The 18,970-nt window shown below is 45.2% G+C and overlaps 1 protein-coding gene across 3 annotated transcripts in view; it reads right to left on the bottom strand.

The window, feature by feature from the left end:
* HK2 (hexokinase 2) overlaps positions 1 to 18,970 on the bottom strand; it is an 81,358-nt gene that overhangs the window by 9,874 nt on the left and 52,514 nt on the right. For 2 of the 3 annotated variants that reach the window (XM_007523369.3, XM_060187575.1), the window contains exons 5-15: positions 18,583 to 18,678; positions 17,234 to 17,333; positions 16,777 to 16,960; positions 14,064 to 14,219; positions 11,165 to 11,398; positions 9,302 to 9,606; positions 7,797 to 7,945; positions 7,497 to 7,616; positions 1,531 to 1,626; positions 533 to 632; positions 278 to 461 (exon numbers count right to left, since the gene is read on the bottom strand). In XM_007523369.3, the coding sequence (XP_007523431.1) occupies positions 278 to 461; positions 533 to 632; positions 1,531 to 1,626; positions 7,497 to 7,616; positions 7,797 to 7,945; positions 9,302 to 9,606; positions 11,165 to 11,398; positions 14,064 to 14,219; positions 16,777 to 16,960; positions 17,234 to 17,333; positions 18,583 to 18,678 (1,724 nt within the window). The remainder of the gene's footprint in view (positions 1 to 277; positions 462 to 532; positions 633 to 1,530; positions 1,627 to 7,496; positions 7,617 to 7,796; positions 7,946 to 9,301; positions 9,607 to 11,164; positions 11,399 to 14,063; positions 14,220 to 16,776; positions 16,961 to 17,233; positions 17,334 to 18,582; positions 18,679 to 18,970) is intronic. The other variant, XM_060187576.1, reaches the window with a different exon arrangement.

The following is an 18,970-nucleotide window of genomic DNA, read 5'->3' as shown; positions in this document are numbered from 1 at the left end:
TGTGGAACTAGATACTTATATGAGATTCTCCTTGGAACTCAACTGTTATGGCTCATTTTCCCATTTGGAAATGTAAGTGTCACCATCCAGGAGAGGGAAATAAGATGTAACCCAAACATTTCCAGAACTATCTGCCAAGAAGCCCGTTCCATGAAACCTTCTCTATTCAATGGTCTAGAGACCGAGTGACCTCAGATCACTGCTGCCAAGGCTCTGATCACTCACTACCCAGTCCTAGCACACACATGAAAGAGACCACACATACCTAGGTGCCTACCTCTGTTTGCCGGGGTTAAGGGAAAGCTTGTCCACAGCCACGTCAAATTCTGTGCGAAAGTCATCGAGGCAGCCATTGTCCCCGAAGGCCCCCCACTCCATGTTGATGCACATGCGCCCCTCTTCCCCTTCCACCAGCTCCACATTGTGCATCTCCTCCATGTAGCAGGCATTGCTGCCCGTGCCTGCCAATCAAAGATGTCAGGGTCCAGCTCTGCACCATGCAACCACCCACCCAAAGCCAGAGGATCTTTACCAACGATGAGGCCAACTTCACAGTGAGGATCTTCATAGCCACAAGTCATCATGGTCCCGACTGTGTCATTCACCACGGCAACCACGTCCAGGTCAAACTCCTGCCAGGGCAACAGAAGATCGCCAGTCCACAAATGAACTTTAATGCTCTTCCTCCAGATATTTGCAAGGGAATTTTGTTTATACGAAATGTTTCTAGAAGGTAGGCTCCGTTTTCTCTTTCCACTTAAGACTGCTCAAATACTTCCTCTGGTTATGCTGACTAAAAGACTGTCCTGTAGAGGTGAGTGAAGCTCCTGTTGCTGAACTTTGAATTTTTCTAAAATATGCAAGTATGGTGAGAGGGCTGAGGAAAGCCTTTTTTTTTTTTTTTCTCATTGTAAGGCGGGGGAGGGAAGCCACCTAAACCAGAAGGAGCATATAGCTCTTCTTAGAACTGAAGGTGTTGTGCCTGAGATGAAACTGAATTCCACCTAGGAGTGCAAAGCAAAGAACAGTACAGTGACTCCTAGTGGCAAACCTCATGCCCAGGTGGCATCATTGGACTCAAATTCCAAAGCAACATTCCTGCTAAGGTCACATTAGACATAAGATTCATGTGATGCTAGAACTCTCAAGAATTTAAACTTATCAAATCTTAAATAAGAGTGAGGTGTATATGTGTGTGTGTGTGTCTGTGTGTGTGTGTGTGTGTGTGTGTGTGTGTGTGTATGTGTGTGTGGAAAGAGAGAGAGAGAGAGAGAGAGAGTTTGCTTCCTTTCCCCAGACTACTACCATATCCTTACCAACTTCCTTCTTTACTTTGGTTGGTGGGTTTGTTTACAGATCAAGGACTTGTTGTAGTCATTCCTGAGCTCCCAATACCAAGAGCACACCTTGACATACAATGAACATTGCTGGAGGGCTCAGTAGATTCTCCCCCTCACCAACGCAAGTGCACTTAACCTTTTCCCGTGTTATGAACACCTCACTCCAGGCTTCAGGCCAGGTCTCTCTCACCTCTCGCCTGTGGATGGCTTCCTTCAGCAGGGTGACTACATCCTCGCCCTCACAGCCAGATGCCTTGAAACCTTTTGTCCATTTGAGGAGGATACTCTAAAAACAAACCAGAGTGTGAGCAGAAGTGGACATATCAGAAGAGGCTCCTGGGGCTTTAGCTGTGCTTCTTAGAAAGCTTCAACCTCACGGTCATACAGGTTCCCTTTGGTGGCCAACTCTCTCATGCACAGATGATGCTGAGCCTGTTTCATTTACTTGGATTTCTTGAGAGCCTACTATTTACCAGGTACTGGCTAAGTACATCTCCTGTGTTACATCATTTCATCCTCACAGCAACCTTGTGAAATATTTTTCATCACAGTGCCCACTGGGTGGGTAACTGAGGCTCTGGAGTCACTTGCCCAAGGTCTGCAGCTTGGAAAAGGAGTAGTGCCCTCCTCCAGGCCTGCTGGCTCCTATGGATGGGCTCAAAGCACTGCACAACTGCCTCTACCACAAGACTAAACCCTGTGTTCCTGGAAAAGGCAGGTTATCTTATTATGTCCTTTATTTGCACCAGAAGGGTCTGTGTGTTTCTCTTAAAATGGGTACAGCAAGTACCCTGCCCATATCTGAGGCAACATGAAGCCTCCAGCATCACCCTGGTGAGGGAAGTTCTCCAGGATCTTCAGACCCACCCACCCTACCCCTACCCCCAAAACCCATGGTCCCCCATCTATCAAAAAGCTCTTCGCTGTGTCCCAAGGAGCTCTGAGAAAAAATAAGCAGTGGCTCCAGAAATGAGAGAACCACTTCCTGTATTGTTCTCTGGTTTCCTCCTTACTGACACAGACCACTAGGAAACAAGTATGTTAACTCTAAGGACCAGAATTTGAACCCCAGTACCATTCTGGACTCCACTAATGGTGATATGAAGGGAATGGGAGGGGAAAAGTCGGTCTGGAAAACTGGGGAGATAGCATAATGGTTACACCAAAGATTTTCATGCCTGAGCCTCTGAGGTCCCAGGTGTAATCCACAGAGCCACCATAGGCCAGAGTGGAACAGTGCTCTGGTGAAATAAAAAACAAAACAAAACGTCTGTCTGGGAGAAGGGGAGTCATGTATGTGTGAAGCCCTAGCACCACAAATAAATAAATGACCTGGGAGGTGGCACAGTGGCGAAAGCACTGGACTCTTAAGCACAAGGCCTCTAGTTCAATCCCCAGTATTGCCAGAGTAAAGCTCTGATTCTTTCTCTCTCATACTCATAAATATTCTTAAAAATAAAATATTAAGGTGGGGGGCACACCTGGTTAAGCACACATAGATAGTACTAAGCACAAGAACCCATGCAAGGATCCAGGTTTGAACCCCCTAGCTCCTTACCTGCAGGGGCTCACTTGACAAGTAGAGAAACAGGTCTGTAGGTGTCTTTCATTTATTTATTTATTCTCTTTTGTTGCCCTTGTTTTGTTGTTGTAGTTATTATTGTTATTGATGTCATCATTGTTGGATAGGACAGAGAGAAATGGAGAGAGAAGGGCAAAAGACAGAGAGGGGGAGATAAAGACAGACACCTGCAGACCTACTTCACCGCTTATGAAGCAACTCCCCTGCAGGTGGGAAGTCAGGGGCTCGAACCCGGATCCTTATACCAGTCCTTGTGCTTTGCGCCACATGTGCTTAACCCACTGTGCTACCGCTCAACTCCCCAGGTGTCTATCTTTCTCTCTTCCTCTCTATCTCCCCCTCCTCTCTCAGTTTCTCTCTGTCCTATCCAATAAAATGGGGAAAAGATGGCCGCCAGAAGCAGCCATCTTTCCCCCATTTTTGCAGCGCTGGCACTGAGCCCCAGTGATAACTTTGGAGGCAAATAAATTAAATTAAATTAAATTAAATCAAATTAAATTAAATACATGTGCACAACTCAGGTTTAAGCTTAGCCCCCACCACATTGGAGGAAGATTCAGTGCTATCTTCTCTCCCCACTCCAGGAAAAAAAATGTCACCCCGGAGTGATGAACCCCTCATGATAACAACAATAAAATTAATTAACTTTAATTAAAATTTAATTAAAGTAAATAAAAATAAAAAGAACTCCCACCCTCCCTTTCTTGAGAGGTCGAAGTTCATACGTGAGTTGTGTGCTAGCTATCTGCCCATTTGCATGGCTTCTCCTTGCTCATTGTGCATCAGCTTAACGTTTCACAGCCAGGCACACCCCAAGTCACCCTGGATGTGTCACACCATGTTCAGAATAAGAAGCAGAGAAACCAAGCACAGTCCCAGCAGTGCTCTGTTTTAGACACCTAGATCCAAAGGCCTCATATGTTTATCTCCACCCAACAGTCTTATCTACAAATAAGCTTCTCATCTCCAGTGAAATTTTGTATTTGGTACTTTTGAGTTTTCAGAGTGTTCAAAACAGCATGACTTCAGGTAGTCCTTAACAAGAGGATGAGCCCAAGTCCCCATTGCTGGAGAGATTTGCCCCGAGCCACCTGCTGGTCAAGGCAGCCTGAGGCCAAAGAATCTACCACCTGCTTTCCTGTCAATAGGGTGATCTCAACAAGACAAAGGTGGAACAGAGCAAGCCCAGATTCTCCCTTACTTGCTCTTAATTTTTGCAGTTTGCGATTGAATGAAATCACATAGAATAAGTCGCACATAGACTAGAATTGAATACAATGACCTAGAATCTTACAACTCAGGTTTAAAAAAAAAAAAAAGCATTCCTTAAGGGCCACCTGATAAGCATTAAACTATGCACACATTTGGCAGGAAAAATCAGACAGTCTCTTTTTAAAATTTATTTCAGTGGAAAAAAGTCTAGAAGTCTAGTGTTACATTCCTATTTATCAGATTTGTGTGCATTTCTATACTATAGTGTATAGTATACACATTTTAAAAAATGTATTTATTTAATTTACTTTTTTTTTTTTTAAGCAGAGCATTGCTCTGCTCTGGTTTACGGTGATGGTAGGGATTGAACCTGGGACCTTTTGTGCCTTGAAGAATGAAAGCCTTTCTGCATAACCACTATATTGTCTCTCCAGTAAGAGTATACTTTTCTTTTAAAGTTTTTTAGCCAAGCCACTAGTAATTTTCCATGTCATTGAAACTTCTTCCAAAAACTAGTTCTTGCCACATGGTTCATAATTTGTTAACTATTCCCCAGCTCCCCAGACACTAGTGTTTCTATTGTCTTTTTCATAACCATGCTTCACACATGCCATAGTTACCCCGAGTGTTGAATAATTCACTTGGCTGAACTTAATGCAAATGGATGCACTGACAGAGAAAATAAAATGTGTCCAGATACAGGAATCAGAGAAAATAAAAGTGAAGCTGAACAAAGTTAATCAGTGCTGAGAAATAATGGGTTAAGTAGGGTTTGTTTTTTTTTTAACTGCAGGACTTTCCAAAACCTAGGTTACAGTTCACATGATAAATTCAACTCTCTGAAGGAAGGAGAAGCAAGTCTTTGCAAAATTCAACTAAGCAGCAAGAGGGGTGCTATTCCAGGAAGCTGGTAGTGCTTTTTGTTTTCCTCGCCAGTGGCCCAAGCTCACTGTGCCTGTGACTGACCTTACCTCAGTTAACTCTGCCACACATCCGGATTAGTCCACCTTCTACCTGCACCTATTCATTCTTCTGATCTGTGAGTTCCAAGAACTATTCATGCCCCCCCCCCCATATGTACTCAGATTAGCCTTACACTACAGGTCATCTGGCTTTCCAAATCCCATCTGTCAATTTCCAGCAGCTCCTATCTTCCTGAGCTTGCTTCATGAGCTCAGTTTGTCTATAACTATAGCTAACTGCAAACTCCCCTCCACAGCATGCTGTCCTCCTGTTACATGCATGTAAGTTTCCAGACTGATGACAGTGACAGAGAATCTGAAACCAGGGGTGTGTGGGGGGTGATGCACTGGGTTTAGCGCACATAACACGAAATGCAAGAACCCCTGTATGGATCCAGGGTTTGAGGGCCCAGCTTCCCACCTGCAAGGCGAAAGCTTCACAAGTGGTGAAGCAGGTCTGCAGGTATCTATCTTTCTTTCTCCCTCTCTATCTCCCACTCCTCTCTCAATCTCTCTCTGTCCTATCTAACAAAATGGAAAAAAATGGCCTCCGGGAACAGTGGATTCGTAGTGCCAGCACCGAGCCCCAGCGATAACCCTGGAGGAAAAATAAAAGAGAGAGAGAATCTGAAACCAAGCATTTGAGTGTCTGATATGGTCCTGGGGGGGTGGGGGTGGGGGTGGGGGTGGGGAATGGCCTGAGAGTCAAAAACTGGGTGTGAGTTAACTCCAACATTCAATATCCTGGAGCCAGAACCATCTTGAAATAATAAACAATAATTAACACCAATCATAGGCCTTGGAAGTTTAAAAAGCCAAGGTCCTGGAGGCAGGAGAGTGGTGGACTCTTTGACTCTCCCTGATTGTTCCCAAATCTAGCTCTGAACTTTCTAGACTGCCCACCCCCACCCCCTTCTACTGTTATAATAAAACAATAAGGGCAAAAGGAAATAAATAAATATTTCTTTTTAAAAAATCTGACATCTCTGGGAGTAGGGGAGATTCAGTTAACATATTCTGGCCTCAGATTTTAAGGATGGCAATTAAGTAATTTCCCTTCTTGCCAAAGCAGGGGTAACTGAACTTGTCTTTTTGTGGGAGTGTGTAGGGGTCATTGTTTGGCTTCAAAACAACTGTTGCTTCACATCAAAGATGTTTTTGGAGACTCAACCCCATGGGCATGGGAAATGAAAACAAAGTAAATAAATGGGACTACATGAAATTAAAAAGTTTCCAAACATCTAAAGCAAACTACACAAGGATAACCAAGCAATTCAGTAATTAGGAGAAGATATTTACACATCACACATCCCACAAGCAACTGACAGCAAACATCTATACAGAACTGGTAGAACTCAACAAAAGAAAAAAAAAAAGGCAATAAAAAATGGGTCAAGCTGGGAAGATAGCATGATGGTTATGTAAAGACTTTCATGCCTAAGGCTCTGAGGTCCCAAGTTCAACCCCCAGCCCCACCATAAGCCAGAGCTGAACAGTGTGCTCTCTGGTCTTTCTCTCAGTATCTCTCTCTACATCAACTTGCAAAAATAAGCAACAACAAACCAAACAAACTATTTCTAAGACTTGTGAGAACTATCCTGGTTACCTTTGGGAAGTGGGAGGGTGGGGACATAGAACTTTGGTGGAACTATATGCTATGACTTTACAATCTTGTAAAACCACTGTTAGTCATAAATAAAAACAGAATTAAAAAACAGCTGCTTTACTAATAGTATTGGAGTCTCTACTGGACCAAGTATGAACTTATACCAAGTTCTAAGCTTTGCCTAGACAGCTCTCCTACACCAGTCAACACACTCATGTCAACCCATTAAGCATAGCTCTTCACTCACCTGATTCAAGCTTCCCAGGCAAGTATAAAGGGAATGAAAAGCAAAGGTAAGACTAGAGCAGCACAGAGAACAGGAGATCAATGCAGATGTTCCACATCCTCTCAAACAATGGCCTCGGGGGCAGTGAGTACAACTGAGAACTCAGGGACTCAGATCTCAGCAAACCAGAATTTAACCTTTGGCCACCCCCAAACTATATGACCTGGAGCAAGATCCTCAGCATTTCTCAAGACTTTAATTTCCTTCCTATAGTGTGGGTCTACAAACACCTACCTTTTATGGCTGCTGTGAGGGTTAAATGACATCCTGTAGGGAGCATAGCAACCTATTTGGCATAAAGTACTTAAAAAATGTTGGCTGTTAACAATTTGATTGGTATCATCATCATCATCATCATCATCATCATCATCATCATCCCAAAGAGTATTGCAGCTGATCCTTTCTTTTTCTCCTATTAGCTCTACTTCCCTCCTGCTCCAAATTCTGGCTGACTTGGAGTCAGTACAGCCCATGAGGAGAGTCCCTCAGCCCCCAGGAACACTGGTACCTCGTCCAGGCTGTTCTGCTGGCAGGGGAAGGAGAAGGTGAAGCCCAGTGGCAGGGACACGCCCTTCATGCCCATGTACTCCAGGAAGTCAGCTATGCACTGGACGATGTGGTCAAAGAGCTGCAGGGAGAAGTTGGGAATAGTGAGAGAGGGGGCCCTGGTCAGTGCAGGCTGCCCTCAGCTCAAGAATGTGAAAGCTTAGGCAGAGACCCCGGGAAAGTTCTGACCCATCCCTCCTCGCTGAGCCCAGGACCAGGAGAGCAGAGAAAGCAGTGTCCGCCCAGGTGAGCACTGTCTCACCTCATCCCCGGTGCCATGCATGACCTCCTGGGGTATGGAGTAGATCTTGTTGTGCATCTCCACTCCCCGCCGCTTCCCGTTGCGCACACGCACCAGCAGGACCCGGAAATTAGTCCCCCCGAGGTCCAAGGCCAGGAAGTCACCTTTCTCTGGAGAACAAACCCAGCCAAATTATGAGCTGAAGCATCGTAATTTCATCACAGTGTAAGGCAACAGAGTCTAATGTTGCTTCTCCTGATGGGGAGCCCTCCCAGGAACCCCTTCAAAAATCTCACAGGCAATGGACTACGTGTGCCACCTCAGAATAAGGAAAGTAAGATCCCAGTGTTCAGAGACTTGCTGTTTCTTTTTTTTTTTCTTTAAGTATTTTTGAGAGAGATGCAGATAGAGAAAGACACAGAGAGAAACACCAGAGCACTGCACTGCACAGCTCTGGCTTATTGTGGTGTGGGGGATAGAACCTGGGACTTCGGAGCCTCAGGCATGAGAGGCTCTTTGCAAAACCATTATGCTATCTACCCTCGCCTGAGACTTGCTGTTTCTTTACTGGTTTTCAGATACATTCATTTGGCGGGGCCCTGAAAGACACAACAGGACCTACAGAACACAGGGAATGCTGATACAGTGAACTCAAAAATAGCTAGACTCTACGCCACTTATGCAGGGTAAAAAAGCCACTTTGTGTTAGGTTCTAGAATACAGAAAACAATGCAGAGTTAAACTCCTTAAAACTGAAGGAGCTAAGGAGATAGCATGATTGTTATTCAGAATACTCTCCCTAAGACTACCAGGTCCCAGGTTCAATGCCTAGTGCCACCTTAAGTCAGAGCTGAGTAGTGCTTTGGTAAAATAAGAGGAAAAAAAACTCAAGGGAAATCTTTATAAAAGAAAATCCTCGCAGAGTCGGGCCGTAGCACAGCGGGCTAAGCGCACATGGCGCAAAGTGGAAAGACCAGCATAAGGATCCTGGTTCAAACCCCCAGCTCCCCACCTGCACAAGTGGTGAAGCAGGTCCATAGGTGTCTATCTTTCTCTCCCACTCTCTGTCTTCCCCTCCTCTCTCCATTTCTGTCTGTCCTATCCAACAACAATAGTAACTACAAAAATAAAAAGAAACAAGGGCAACAAAAGGGAATAAATAAATGAATATAAAAAATTTTTTAAATCCTCTTTAGTGGGGCCATTACAATGGGTTATACATTTTACACACTCTTTATTCACTGCTCTGATATGGCTAAAGATGAAATAGATTAACATGTATAAAATGCTTAGAGATGTGCTTGACTTATAATGAACATACAATAAATATTGACTGTCATTACCGTTCAGTTTTTAGCAGAGAAATACCTTGGAGAAACTTAGTGATGACTGGAATTTACTAATGATATAGTTAAAGAATCATATTCTTCAAATATTGGATGCTAAGGCTTAGGGAGTCCTCCCAGGTCATCTTTACCAGATCCAAGGTCCACCCTGGCAAGCACCAGAACAGCACTGCCACATACCTGTGCCATCAGGGGTGGCACACACGTAAGTGGGCAGCATCTTGACGGGAGCAATGGCATGGGTCTCCTTGCTCAGACCTCGCTCCATTTCCACCTTCATCCTCCTCTTGATCTCTAGCAGCTGCTCCCGGCTCAGTTTCAGAGACTCCAGCACCTTCTCGCGGGCTCGGTGTTGGTCAGCCAGACGATGAGCCACTGCTGTCACCATGGCTGCCCCCTTGCCACTGCCATCCTCAGAGCGGAGGAAGCGGACATCACAGTCAGGCACGAGGCGCCGCACTGCCTTGTGAAGCCGCTTGGCAAAACTGCGATCATGGAGACAAGAGACAGGTGTCAGCGGTTATGGTCAGTGGTACACATGGTTGGAGCAGTAACTCACTGCCTTGGGGTGAGTCACTCAGAGAACCTCCAAGGCCAGGTACTCAGAAGACAGATGCTGCCCTGCACACCCTCTCCCCACTCATCCCAGCTTAGGAATCACTGTACAAAAGCTCAGATATTCAACTGAGAGTTGAATGGATTCAGCACCCACTGAAAGGGAAGGCCTCTTCTAAGAAGCTACAATCTCTTGCCAACAGCCCTACAACCCCACTGCTTCCTAATCAGACTAGCTCACAGATCACAGCTACCTGTCTCTGTTGGGGCAGACCAGTGGAACCAGGGTGTTCCGACACCCACAATGTCTTGTGTCAGTCAGTCAGCAAATGAAGGACCACTGACCAGGAGCTCATTAGAGGCAGGGATGAAGGCATGGCAAGTGAGCTCAATAAATAGTTTTCCTTGTCACAAATGAAATTAGAGACTATGTCACTTGTGACCTGTGGGATCCAAACCTGGTGGGCAGGGCAGGGTCAAATTCAATAGGAAGGTCAAAGAGGCTGGTAACACCCTGGGCTAGGATGGTCCCTGACAGAGGACATAGCACCTTCACCTGAAGGGAGCACCAAGAATCAGAAGTACTGATGAAAATTGGAGAGAGAAACACTAAAACAAGACAGTGGCATAGAAGGCCCCCAGTGGTTGGGTTGCTGAGTTGAGGCCCAGCTGTGAGCATCTTTTTTTAATTTTTATTTATTTATTTATTTTTAAAAAGATTTTATTTATTTATTAATGAGAAAGATAGGAGAGAGAAAGAGAGAGAGAAAGAAAGAAAGAAAGAAAGAAAGAAAGAAAGAAAGAAAGAACCAGACATCACTCTGGTATATGTACTGCTGGGGACTGAACTCAGTACCTCATGCTTGAGAGTCTAGGGCATTAGTCACTGCACCACCTCCCAACCACTATTATTTTATTTTATTTTATTTTATTTTATTTTATTTTATTTTATTTTATTTTATTTTATTTTATTTTATTTTATTTTATTTTTTGTCTCCAGGGTTATTGCTGGGGCTGGGTGCCTGCACTACGAATCCACTGTTCCCGGCGGCCATTTTCCCCATTTTTTTATTGGATAGGAAAAATAGAGAGGAGAGGGGAATATAGAGGGGGACAGAAAGACACCTGCAGACCTGCTTCACCACTTGTGAAGCGACTGCCCTGCAGGTGGAGAGCCGGGAGCCTGAACCCAGATCCTTGCTCAGGTTCTTCACACGCACTATGTACTTAAACACTGGACTATTGCCCGCACACCCCATGTGAGCGACATTTTAAAAACGCGCCCACCCACACCAGGGGCCACACCCCTCTTGCTTTGATGTGCCTAGTTGGGAGCTTCTATTCCACAAAGGGCTCAATGCCACACTCCATCTTCTCTGGCTTGGAGAGCAAAGGGGAGCTGAACCCCAGAGCTTCTGGGGTCTCCCTGGAGCCCACCCAGGGTCCCCACGAGCTTTGGGAGTAACCCGTGCGGGAAAGCGGACTCACTGGGGGTGTTTCTTGTAGACAGAGCCATCCACCCCGATGGTGGAGCGCAGCCGCTCCTCGCCCTTGTTCTCCTTGATGCGCCGCAGCACAGCCGCCAGGGTGGCGGCACACAGGCTGGCGGAGCGGGTGGACACGATCTGGCAGACGCGGTGAGTGGCCACGCAGTCCTCTTCCGTGGGGTCGATGCCCAGCCGCAGCAGGATCTCACGTGCCTTCCGGATCCCGTCCTTCTCCCTGGGAGACAGGCAACACCGCATGTGGATCAGTGCCCAGCCCACTGTGGGGAGTGGGGGGATATGTGGGGGGGAGGTTGGCAAGCCCCTCACTACCAGCAAATGCCACCGCTCATTGAAAACAGATGCTACTTCCCTGCTTGGCTCACCTGGGGGGGTGAGGAGGAGTGGTCGGTGGTGGTGATGGGGGGGCACAAGAGAACCAAGCCTACACACACACTTAGCTATAAAGTTAAAGGAGTTGGGGCCAGGTGGTGGTGCGCCTAGTTGAGCGCACATAATGTTACAACGTGCAAGGACCCAGGTTCAAGCTTTGTCAGTGGTGAAGCAGTGTTGCAGGTGTCCCTCTCTCCTTCCCTCTCTATATCCCCCTTCTTTCCCCCCCCATTTCTGGCTGTCTCTGTCCAACAAATAAAGATAATATTTTTAATTTAAAAAAATAATAAAGTTAAAGGATGGGAGAGGGAGAGAAAAGGAGCAAGGAGGTGCTATTTCCTGTTTTGAGATAGAAAACCAGTGTCCCAGTGGAGCTCTTGGTTAAGCACAAACATTACAGTACACAAGGACAGAGGTTCAAGCCCCTGGTCCCCACCTGCAGGGGGGGAAGCTTCACAAATGGTAAAGCAGGGTTGCAGGTGTCTCTCCTTCTCTATCTTCCTCTCTCCTCTCAATTTCTCTGTCTATATCCGATAATAAATAACGTTATAAAAAAAGAAGAAAGAAAGAAAACCAGTATCCCTAACACCCATTTCCTCAGACCATGGGCACTAGTGGTAGAGTCCTCCCTACAGTCTCTCTATCAAGCAGCTGAGTCACTGTACTTTAGAAAAGAGCCAGCCGGGAGTCAAGCGGTAGTGCAGCGGGTTAAGCATGCGAGGCGCAAAGCGCAAGGACCGCATAAGGATCCCTGTTTGAGACCCTGGCTCCCCACCTGTAGGGGAGTCGCTTCACAGGCAGTGAAGTAGGTCTGCAGGTGTCTATCTTTCTCCCCCCCCCCCTGTCTTCTATTCCTCTCTCCATTTCTCAGTCCTATCCAACAATGACAACATCAATAACAACAACAATAAAAAACAATAAGGACAACAAAAGGGAATAAATAAATATAAAAAAACTTTACATAAAAAAAAAAAGAAAGGAGCCAGCCAGCCACTGTTTTCCCTTGTGCTAAAGATAGCGGTAAAGGGCTGGTGTAAGGAAGCAAGCATTCTTGGGCAGGGGGAAGCCAGTGCCTCACAAATGGGACCACCTTCTTTTCCTAGGAGTCTGAGTACCCATGATTTCAAGGGTTACCACTTAAAACGTAAGTTAGGGAAAAATATACACCTCAAAGCAAAAGTGTACAACAGTTTGCAGTGACCCAAAACAGCAAGTAAGTAGAAAAACCTAAAAAAAATAAAAATAAAAATAAAGTGATACTTCCACCTTCTGCACCCCATAATGACCTTGGGTCCATATTCCCAGAGGGATAAAGAATAGGAAAGCTAACAGGGGAGGGGATGTGATACAGAGTTCCGGTGGTGGGAATTGTGTGGAGTTGTACCCCTTTTATCCTATATTTTTTGTCAGTGTTTCCTTTTTATAAACAAAAATTTTAAAAAATAGCGTAGCTTCCAATGGAGGGGATGGGACAAGGAACTCTGGTGGTAGGAACTGTATGGAATTATACCGCTGTTATGTTACAATTTTGTTAATCAACTCCACACACTCCATATTTGGGAGCTACTCTCTGCCCTGATCCAGCTTTCTACTTCTATTTCCAACTCTGATACCATCTCCCAATACCTTTGGTCCTCCTGCATGCTAGCTGTTGTGTTCAGGCAAAGAACAGTAAAGTCATGGGCCCCTTGGAATACCTAAAATAGACCTACTAGCTTTTTCCAAAATGGAGACCCCAAATCTCATCTGCTATATTCTTGCCTTTAGGTTCCTGACTATTAAAAACAATTTGTTCTGTTTTGTGTCTTAATGCTTTTTCAGCTACAAAGTTGCGGATACTACCATAATGTCAACCTGACTTCCCCAGACAGACAACCTCACCAATATACCCTGGGCCCCCACCTCTCCAGACCAACAGAAGAATGCATCCAGGGAGGTGACTCTATTAGTAGAGAACAGGTACTAAGTTCAATGCCTGGCACCACATATGCCAGAGCAGTATTTTGGTCTCTCTCTCTCCCTCTCTCAAGATGTCTCTCTTTTATGACTCATGATATAAATAAACCTAAAAATAAAAGAGAAACTTCAAACTTCTTGTAGAAAAGAGAGACAGAGAAAGAGAATGCATTATCAGTCCTTCAGGAGAAGGTAAAGGAAGTAGATGCAAAGGTGTTAAGGGGTTATGAGAGTCCCAATATTAAGCCAACTCCCTGCCCCCTCCCCCAGGAATACAATGCAACTTGGGTAGGGGACAATCAGCCCCAGCATCCCGAGTCACCTGAGTAATCCGTGTGTTCAATATGGACAACTGGTGGACACTATCTGATCCGTATAGAGAAGTCACAGGCTCACCTCAGCCCACTATGGGTGAGATGTCTCACCACCCATCCGCACTTCAGTGTGTCCCATTCTCACTCCCTAATTGTCCATCCATCCATCCATCCATCCATCCATCCATCCATCCATCCATCCCAGCAACCCAGTGCACAGAGAGGGATCCAGAAGCTTACCCTTCAATATCTGAAACATCTTTGGTCTCAAAGCGACCTGTGGCAAGGAGTTCAGGGCTGAGCTTCCCCCCAAAAATCAGTTCCTCCTTGGCCATCTTCACCAGGATAAGTCTCACTAGTTCTCCCATGTACATCCCACTGATCATCTTCTCAAATCTGCAGGAGATACCAAAAAAAGAAAAAAAAAAATCAAGTCCTTTAAGTCAGTTTTCCTGTAGAAGCAACGTGCACACACACAAAGCTTTAAAAATGCTGGAGGTTATGCACAATTCAAAGTTAACCTCTGTAGCACAGGCTAGAAATGAAGTGTGTTGAGAAGAAGCAGCTGTGAGTGTGGAGGGTACACAGAGAGGGGCAGCAAAGGAATTGGAAAGCTTGGACTATCTCTATAGGTGTGTGGGTGCTGAACTATGGAGAAGAATGGGCCTTCAACAATAAAATTAAATATTCAAGGGGGTGTGGAACATTCTGGAACACTGGATTTTAGATAATGTTAAGTTGCATGTCAGACCATAATCTTTAAATCTTTTCCTCGAGCAAGGGAGGAAATGTTCTTTGTAAATGGAGTCTCATGTAGCATATCAGTACTTATTTACAAATGGGGGGGAAGGCCATAAATATAAGATTATACTTGGAGCACAGTCCTAGTAACTCATCACAAAGCACTATTCCTTCCTTTGCAGATCATCTGTGGATTCCTATAACAGTGTAAAAACAATGGGGTGGAGGGAGAGAACAGAGGAGGTGATGGAACAAGATTACAAGAGCAGCTCAGGACAGACGGAAAGGAACTCTAAATGCCAGGCAGTCTTGGAACTTTGGGGGTGAGATTTGCTGGCAATTTCTGAACAAGTTGCTGACAAGATAAAGGCTTGTTTTAGAATGACAGAGGCAGGCCTCCAAACCCAAGGCAGTCAGGCAATTTTTTTTTTCAACACTAGGTGACACCATAAGACATAGCTGAGTGGTGCTCCGGCATCTATCTCGCTGTCTCTCTTTCTCTCATGAAAATGCATCTTTTAAAAACTTTAAGCACTAGCATGGAGGCAGCCTAGCTACAACAGTAAACAAAACAAAAAAAAAAAAAAAGAAAGAAATTCTGCTTCAGCACTTTCTCTGAAATAACTGGTTCCATGGGAGTTACGGGGAGAAGGCTGGTAGACTCTGAAGTGGTTTTTTAATTATGTTTCAGACACCATTGCTGGAATATGTTCTTGGAAACATGTAAGGCAGAGGGAAAGTTGCTTGTTGGACCTAGTAGTGCTTTGGGCGCCCCCACAGCTGACACTTTGGCAGCTGTCTTCCTAGCCTTCGGTTTGTCTAAAACTAAGCCAGTGGCGTGCCGCCAAGGCCTGGCTGGCAGCTCGTCTTCTGATGTTTCAAAGAGCGTGTGGCTCCTTGGAGTGGCTTAGGTGTACCTCATCTACAGAGGCAGGCAATGAGTGACTCGTTAGACCATAAATGTCTCACAGCCCATGACAGACTCAACCAGTGTGTAGCAGTGATAGTGAGTAAGTGGGTTCATGCTTTAAATATATCAGAGAGGCTTGTGACCCAAGCCTTGCTCTGAGAATGCAGGGGCTCTTCTTCCTGTAAAGAAAGGGCTCCCTCACAGGGAGCTGGGGCTTCACAGTGTGGATTCCCCTCTCTGCTCAGATCTGTGTGAAAAGCTCTCTGGCAGCAGTAACAGCAACAAGAGGGCAGCGAAGACCTGAATTGCTCAAAATGTTTTGCAACTGCCTTCTGAACTTACAACAATTCCTGTTTCAAGATCTTTACTAGGGACATCTGGCATAAGTTTGTGAGAGTGAAACTAATGTTGTAAGAGTCATGAGTGACTAAAAGCCAAGTCTGGTCAGATTAGAGAGTACAACATTGAGGGTTCAGAATGTTAGAGCCCCTCTTCCAGCCCACTCCACACTCTGGCTGGGCTACGGGTCCAGGGACGCTGGCCCAGGAGCTGCCATAGCTAGCTTCCCATAGGCCTGGGCTCTGCCTACAGCTGGGACAGGAGGAAGGCCTGGATCTCCTTGGGATCTGACTCATGTTACCAACAGCTCTGCCAGAGATCTGTGTCAGAGCCTCAGCAGAGCCTCAGTCAGAGCTGTGAAAGGAGTTTTCAGAAGCCCTTCTCTGAGCCCTCTCAACATGGCTTTTCTTAAGTAGCTCATGATGAGTTTCCTCAGAAAACTGATAAACTGAATGTGAAAAGAAAGGAAGAACAGGATCACACACAAAGATTCAGAGTATGATCTTCAAAAATGACAGGTCTGGCTGGGACCAGCAAAATAGCTCAGGAGGACAGTGCCCTGCTTTGCCATGTATGTGACCCAGGTTTAAGCCTGGAACCCCACCACACAGAACAAAGCATCAGTGCAGTGGTAAGTGGTATCTGTCTCTGTCTCAAAAAAAAAAATTTTTTTAAAAACAGACCAGTCTGAAGCATGTAGTCTAATTATTATCACTTATTAACTGATCTGTACATGTGCTTGATCTTTCTAGAGCTTCCAGAGCAACTTGTGTGTGAAACAAGCACATTATTCCTGTCACACATGGGTGTGGTGGCACCCATGTGGTAACATAAGAGGACAGAACAGAGCTGTCCACCAGTGCCTGACAGCCACCACTTCAGCTCATGACCACCCCCAACCCCCAAACACATACACACACGTCCTCACCCTCCAGTCCTATGCACCCTGAGGGGCCTACTCACAATTGCTTCCCAGGGTTCAGGGAGCCCATGTCAATTTCCTGGTCAAACTCAGTGCGGATGTCGTCGAGGATGCCATCATCCCCAAAGGCCCCCCACTCCATGTTGATACACATCCTCCCCTCATCGCCCTCCACCATGTCGATGTGACGCATCTCCTCCATGTAGCAGGCATTGCTGCCTGTGCCTGGTCAAAGCAAGGGATGTTCAGCACCCTTCCAGCTGCACCAGCCTCCTCCCCACTCTCCTAAGAATGTCCAGCATCGCTGAGCACTTTACAGGAGGTTCCTGGGGCATCCCAATGTGATCCAACCCACTATCAGCCCCAACTCCAGCCATCCTCCAAAGTGAGCGTTACCTCCTAGTGTAAGTGATAGGAAGCCATGGCACTCCACCTCTCTTCCCTGGCCACACCTTTACCCACTGGTCAGCACCATCCTCATGCCCAGTGCCCACTTACCCACAATAAGACCAATCTCACAGTTCTGGTCATCATAACCGCAAGTCATCATGGTTCCAACTGTGTCATTCACCACAGCCACAATATCAATATCAAAGTCCTGTGGGGATAAAAGAGGGGCCTCTGGTCATCACCATCAGAGAAGCTTTACATTAGTTAATGAAGGAAAGAATAGCAAGATCCATGACCTGTCAACATCCATGTCCAGTAAAGGAGCAATTACAGAAGCCAGAACTTCCACCTTCTACACCCCAAAAAGAACTTTGATCTATACTCCCAGAAGGGGAGAATGACCAGTGGGCTCTGAACTCCAATTCCATCAGGACCCAGAGAGAGAAGAGGAAAAAGGGAAGGATGTTTGGAAGTAGTAACAAGTGTAAGTATGACTTGGAAAGGATGAGAAGATGGAACCATGGGGAAAAAATGGGCAGATATATACAAATATAAATAGATCGTTGTATAAATAATAGTTAACTCATATCTGCAACCTTAGGAGAACTGCTGTAGCTTCCAATGGAGGGAATGGAGACATAGAACTTGGGTGATGGGAGTTGTATAAAATTATAGCCCTGTTATCTTGTAATTTTGTAAATCAGTATTAAATCACTAATATACTAATAATGGTAATAATAATAATAGAATAGTTAGATCCACAGCTCAAGTGCAGTATGGATGGCCTCTGACTAAGGTTACTTAGGGCCATAAAAGGTCAGAGCTGTAATAGGTTTCAGACCCAGCCTGTTCTCTTCATGGTGGACATTCCTGACACCAACCTTGGAACCTAGCATATAGCCACTAAGAATTAAGTCTTGCCATCACTGCTTTCAATTCTTTTATTTCTCTTTTCTCTCTCCCTACCCCTTCTGACTTTTTTTCCTTTTTTATTCTATTTGATATGGCAGAGAGAAATTAAAAGGGGAGGGCAAAAAAGAGAGACACTTGCATCACTGATTTACTGCTAGTGAAGCTTCCCCCCTGTAGGTGGGGACAGATCTTTAACCCAGATCTCTGCATTCGGTAACATGTGTGCTCAATAGAGTATGCTACCACCGAGCCTCAGTCTACCTTCTTATAAAACTCAATCAATTTTAAAGATCAATGAAATGGGATAACTTTAACAATATATGTATACTGAGTTTAATGTGGTATACTTTAAACTATTCAGGTCTGTGCCAATTATATTTTAATGAAAGTAAAAAAAATAGAAATATTTTTGCATATGCAAAGGAGGGAAGAAAATCTCTCCTTATGAACCACAATGGTTCTCAGACTGACTTGAGGACAGAGTGCAGAAGAATTCAGAGTGGGCCCAAGCTCCTGCATTTCCTCCTTTGCCACCTCGTACTCACCCCTCTCCTCTGGATGGCCTTCCGGATCAGAGTGACCACATCTCTGCCTTCCACACCACTGGACTTGAACCCCTTGGTCCATGAGACCAGGAAACTCTGGGAACAGAACAAAGAATAAACATTGATTCCTTACAAAACTAAGACATCCTTCATGCAACCACTAGAGGGAACCTTTCCAATGGGGCAAAATTAGAGGAAAATGTGCATATAGCTTTCTGATGAGCCTAGAAAGAAGAAACTTGATTCCCATTAAAGACTCAGAAAGGAAAGTAAATAAATGATTACTTCATAGTTCACTGCCCCTACAAAGTAGAAAAACGAGGATACAGAACTGTCAAAATAAGAAAACTGCACTTTCTTATTATTAACTTCTCTAACATCTAAATAT

The sequence above is a fragment of the Erinaceus europaeus genome, chromosome 3 (assembly GCF_950295315.1).
Source record: "Erinaceus europaeus chromosome 3, mEriEur2.1, whole genome shotgun sequence".
Lineage (NCBI taxonomy): Eukaryota > Metazoa > Chordata > Mammalia > Eulipotyphla > Erinaceidae > Erinaceus > Erinaceus europaeus.
This window is presented reverse-complemented; position numbering and strand designations above follow the sequence as displayed.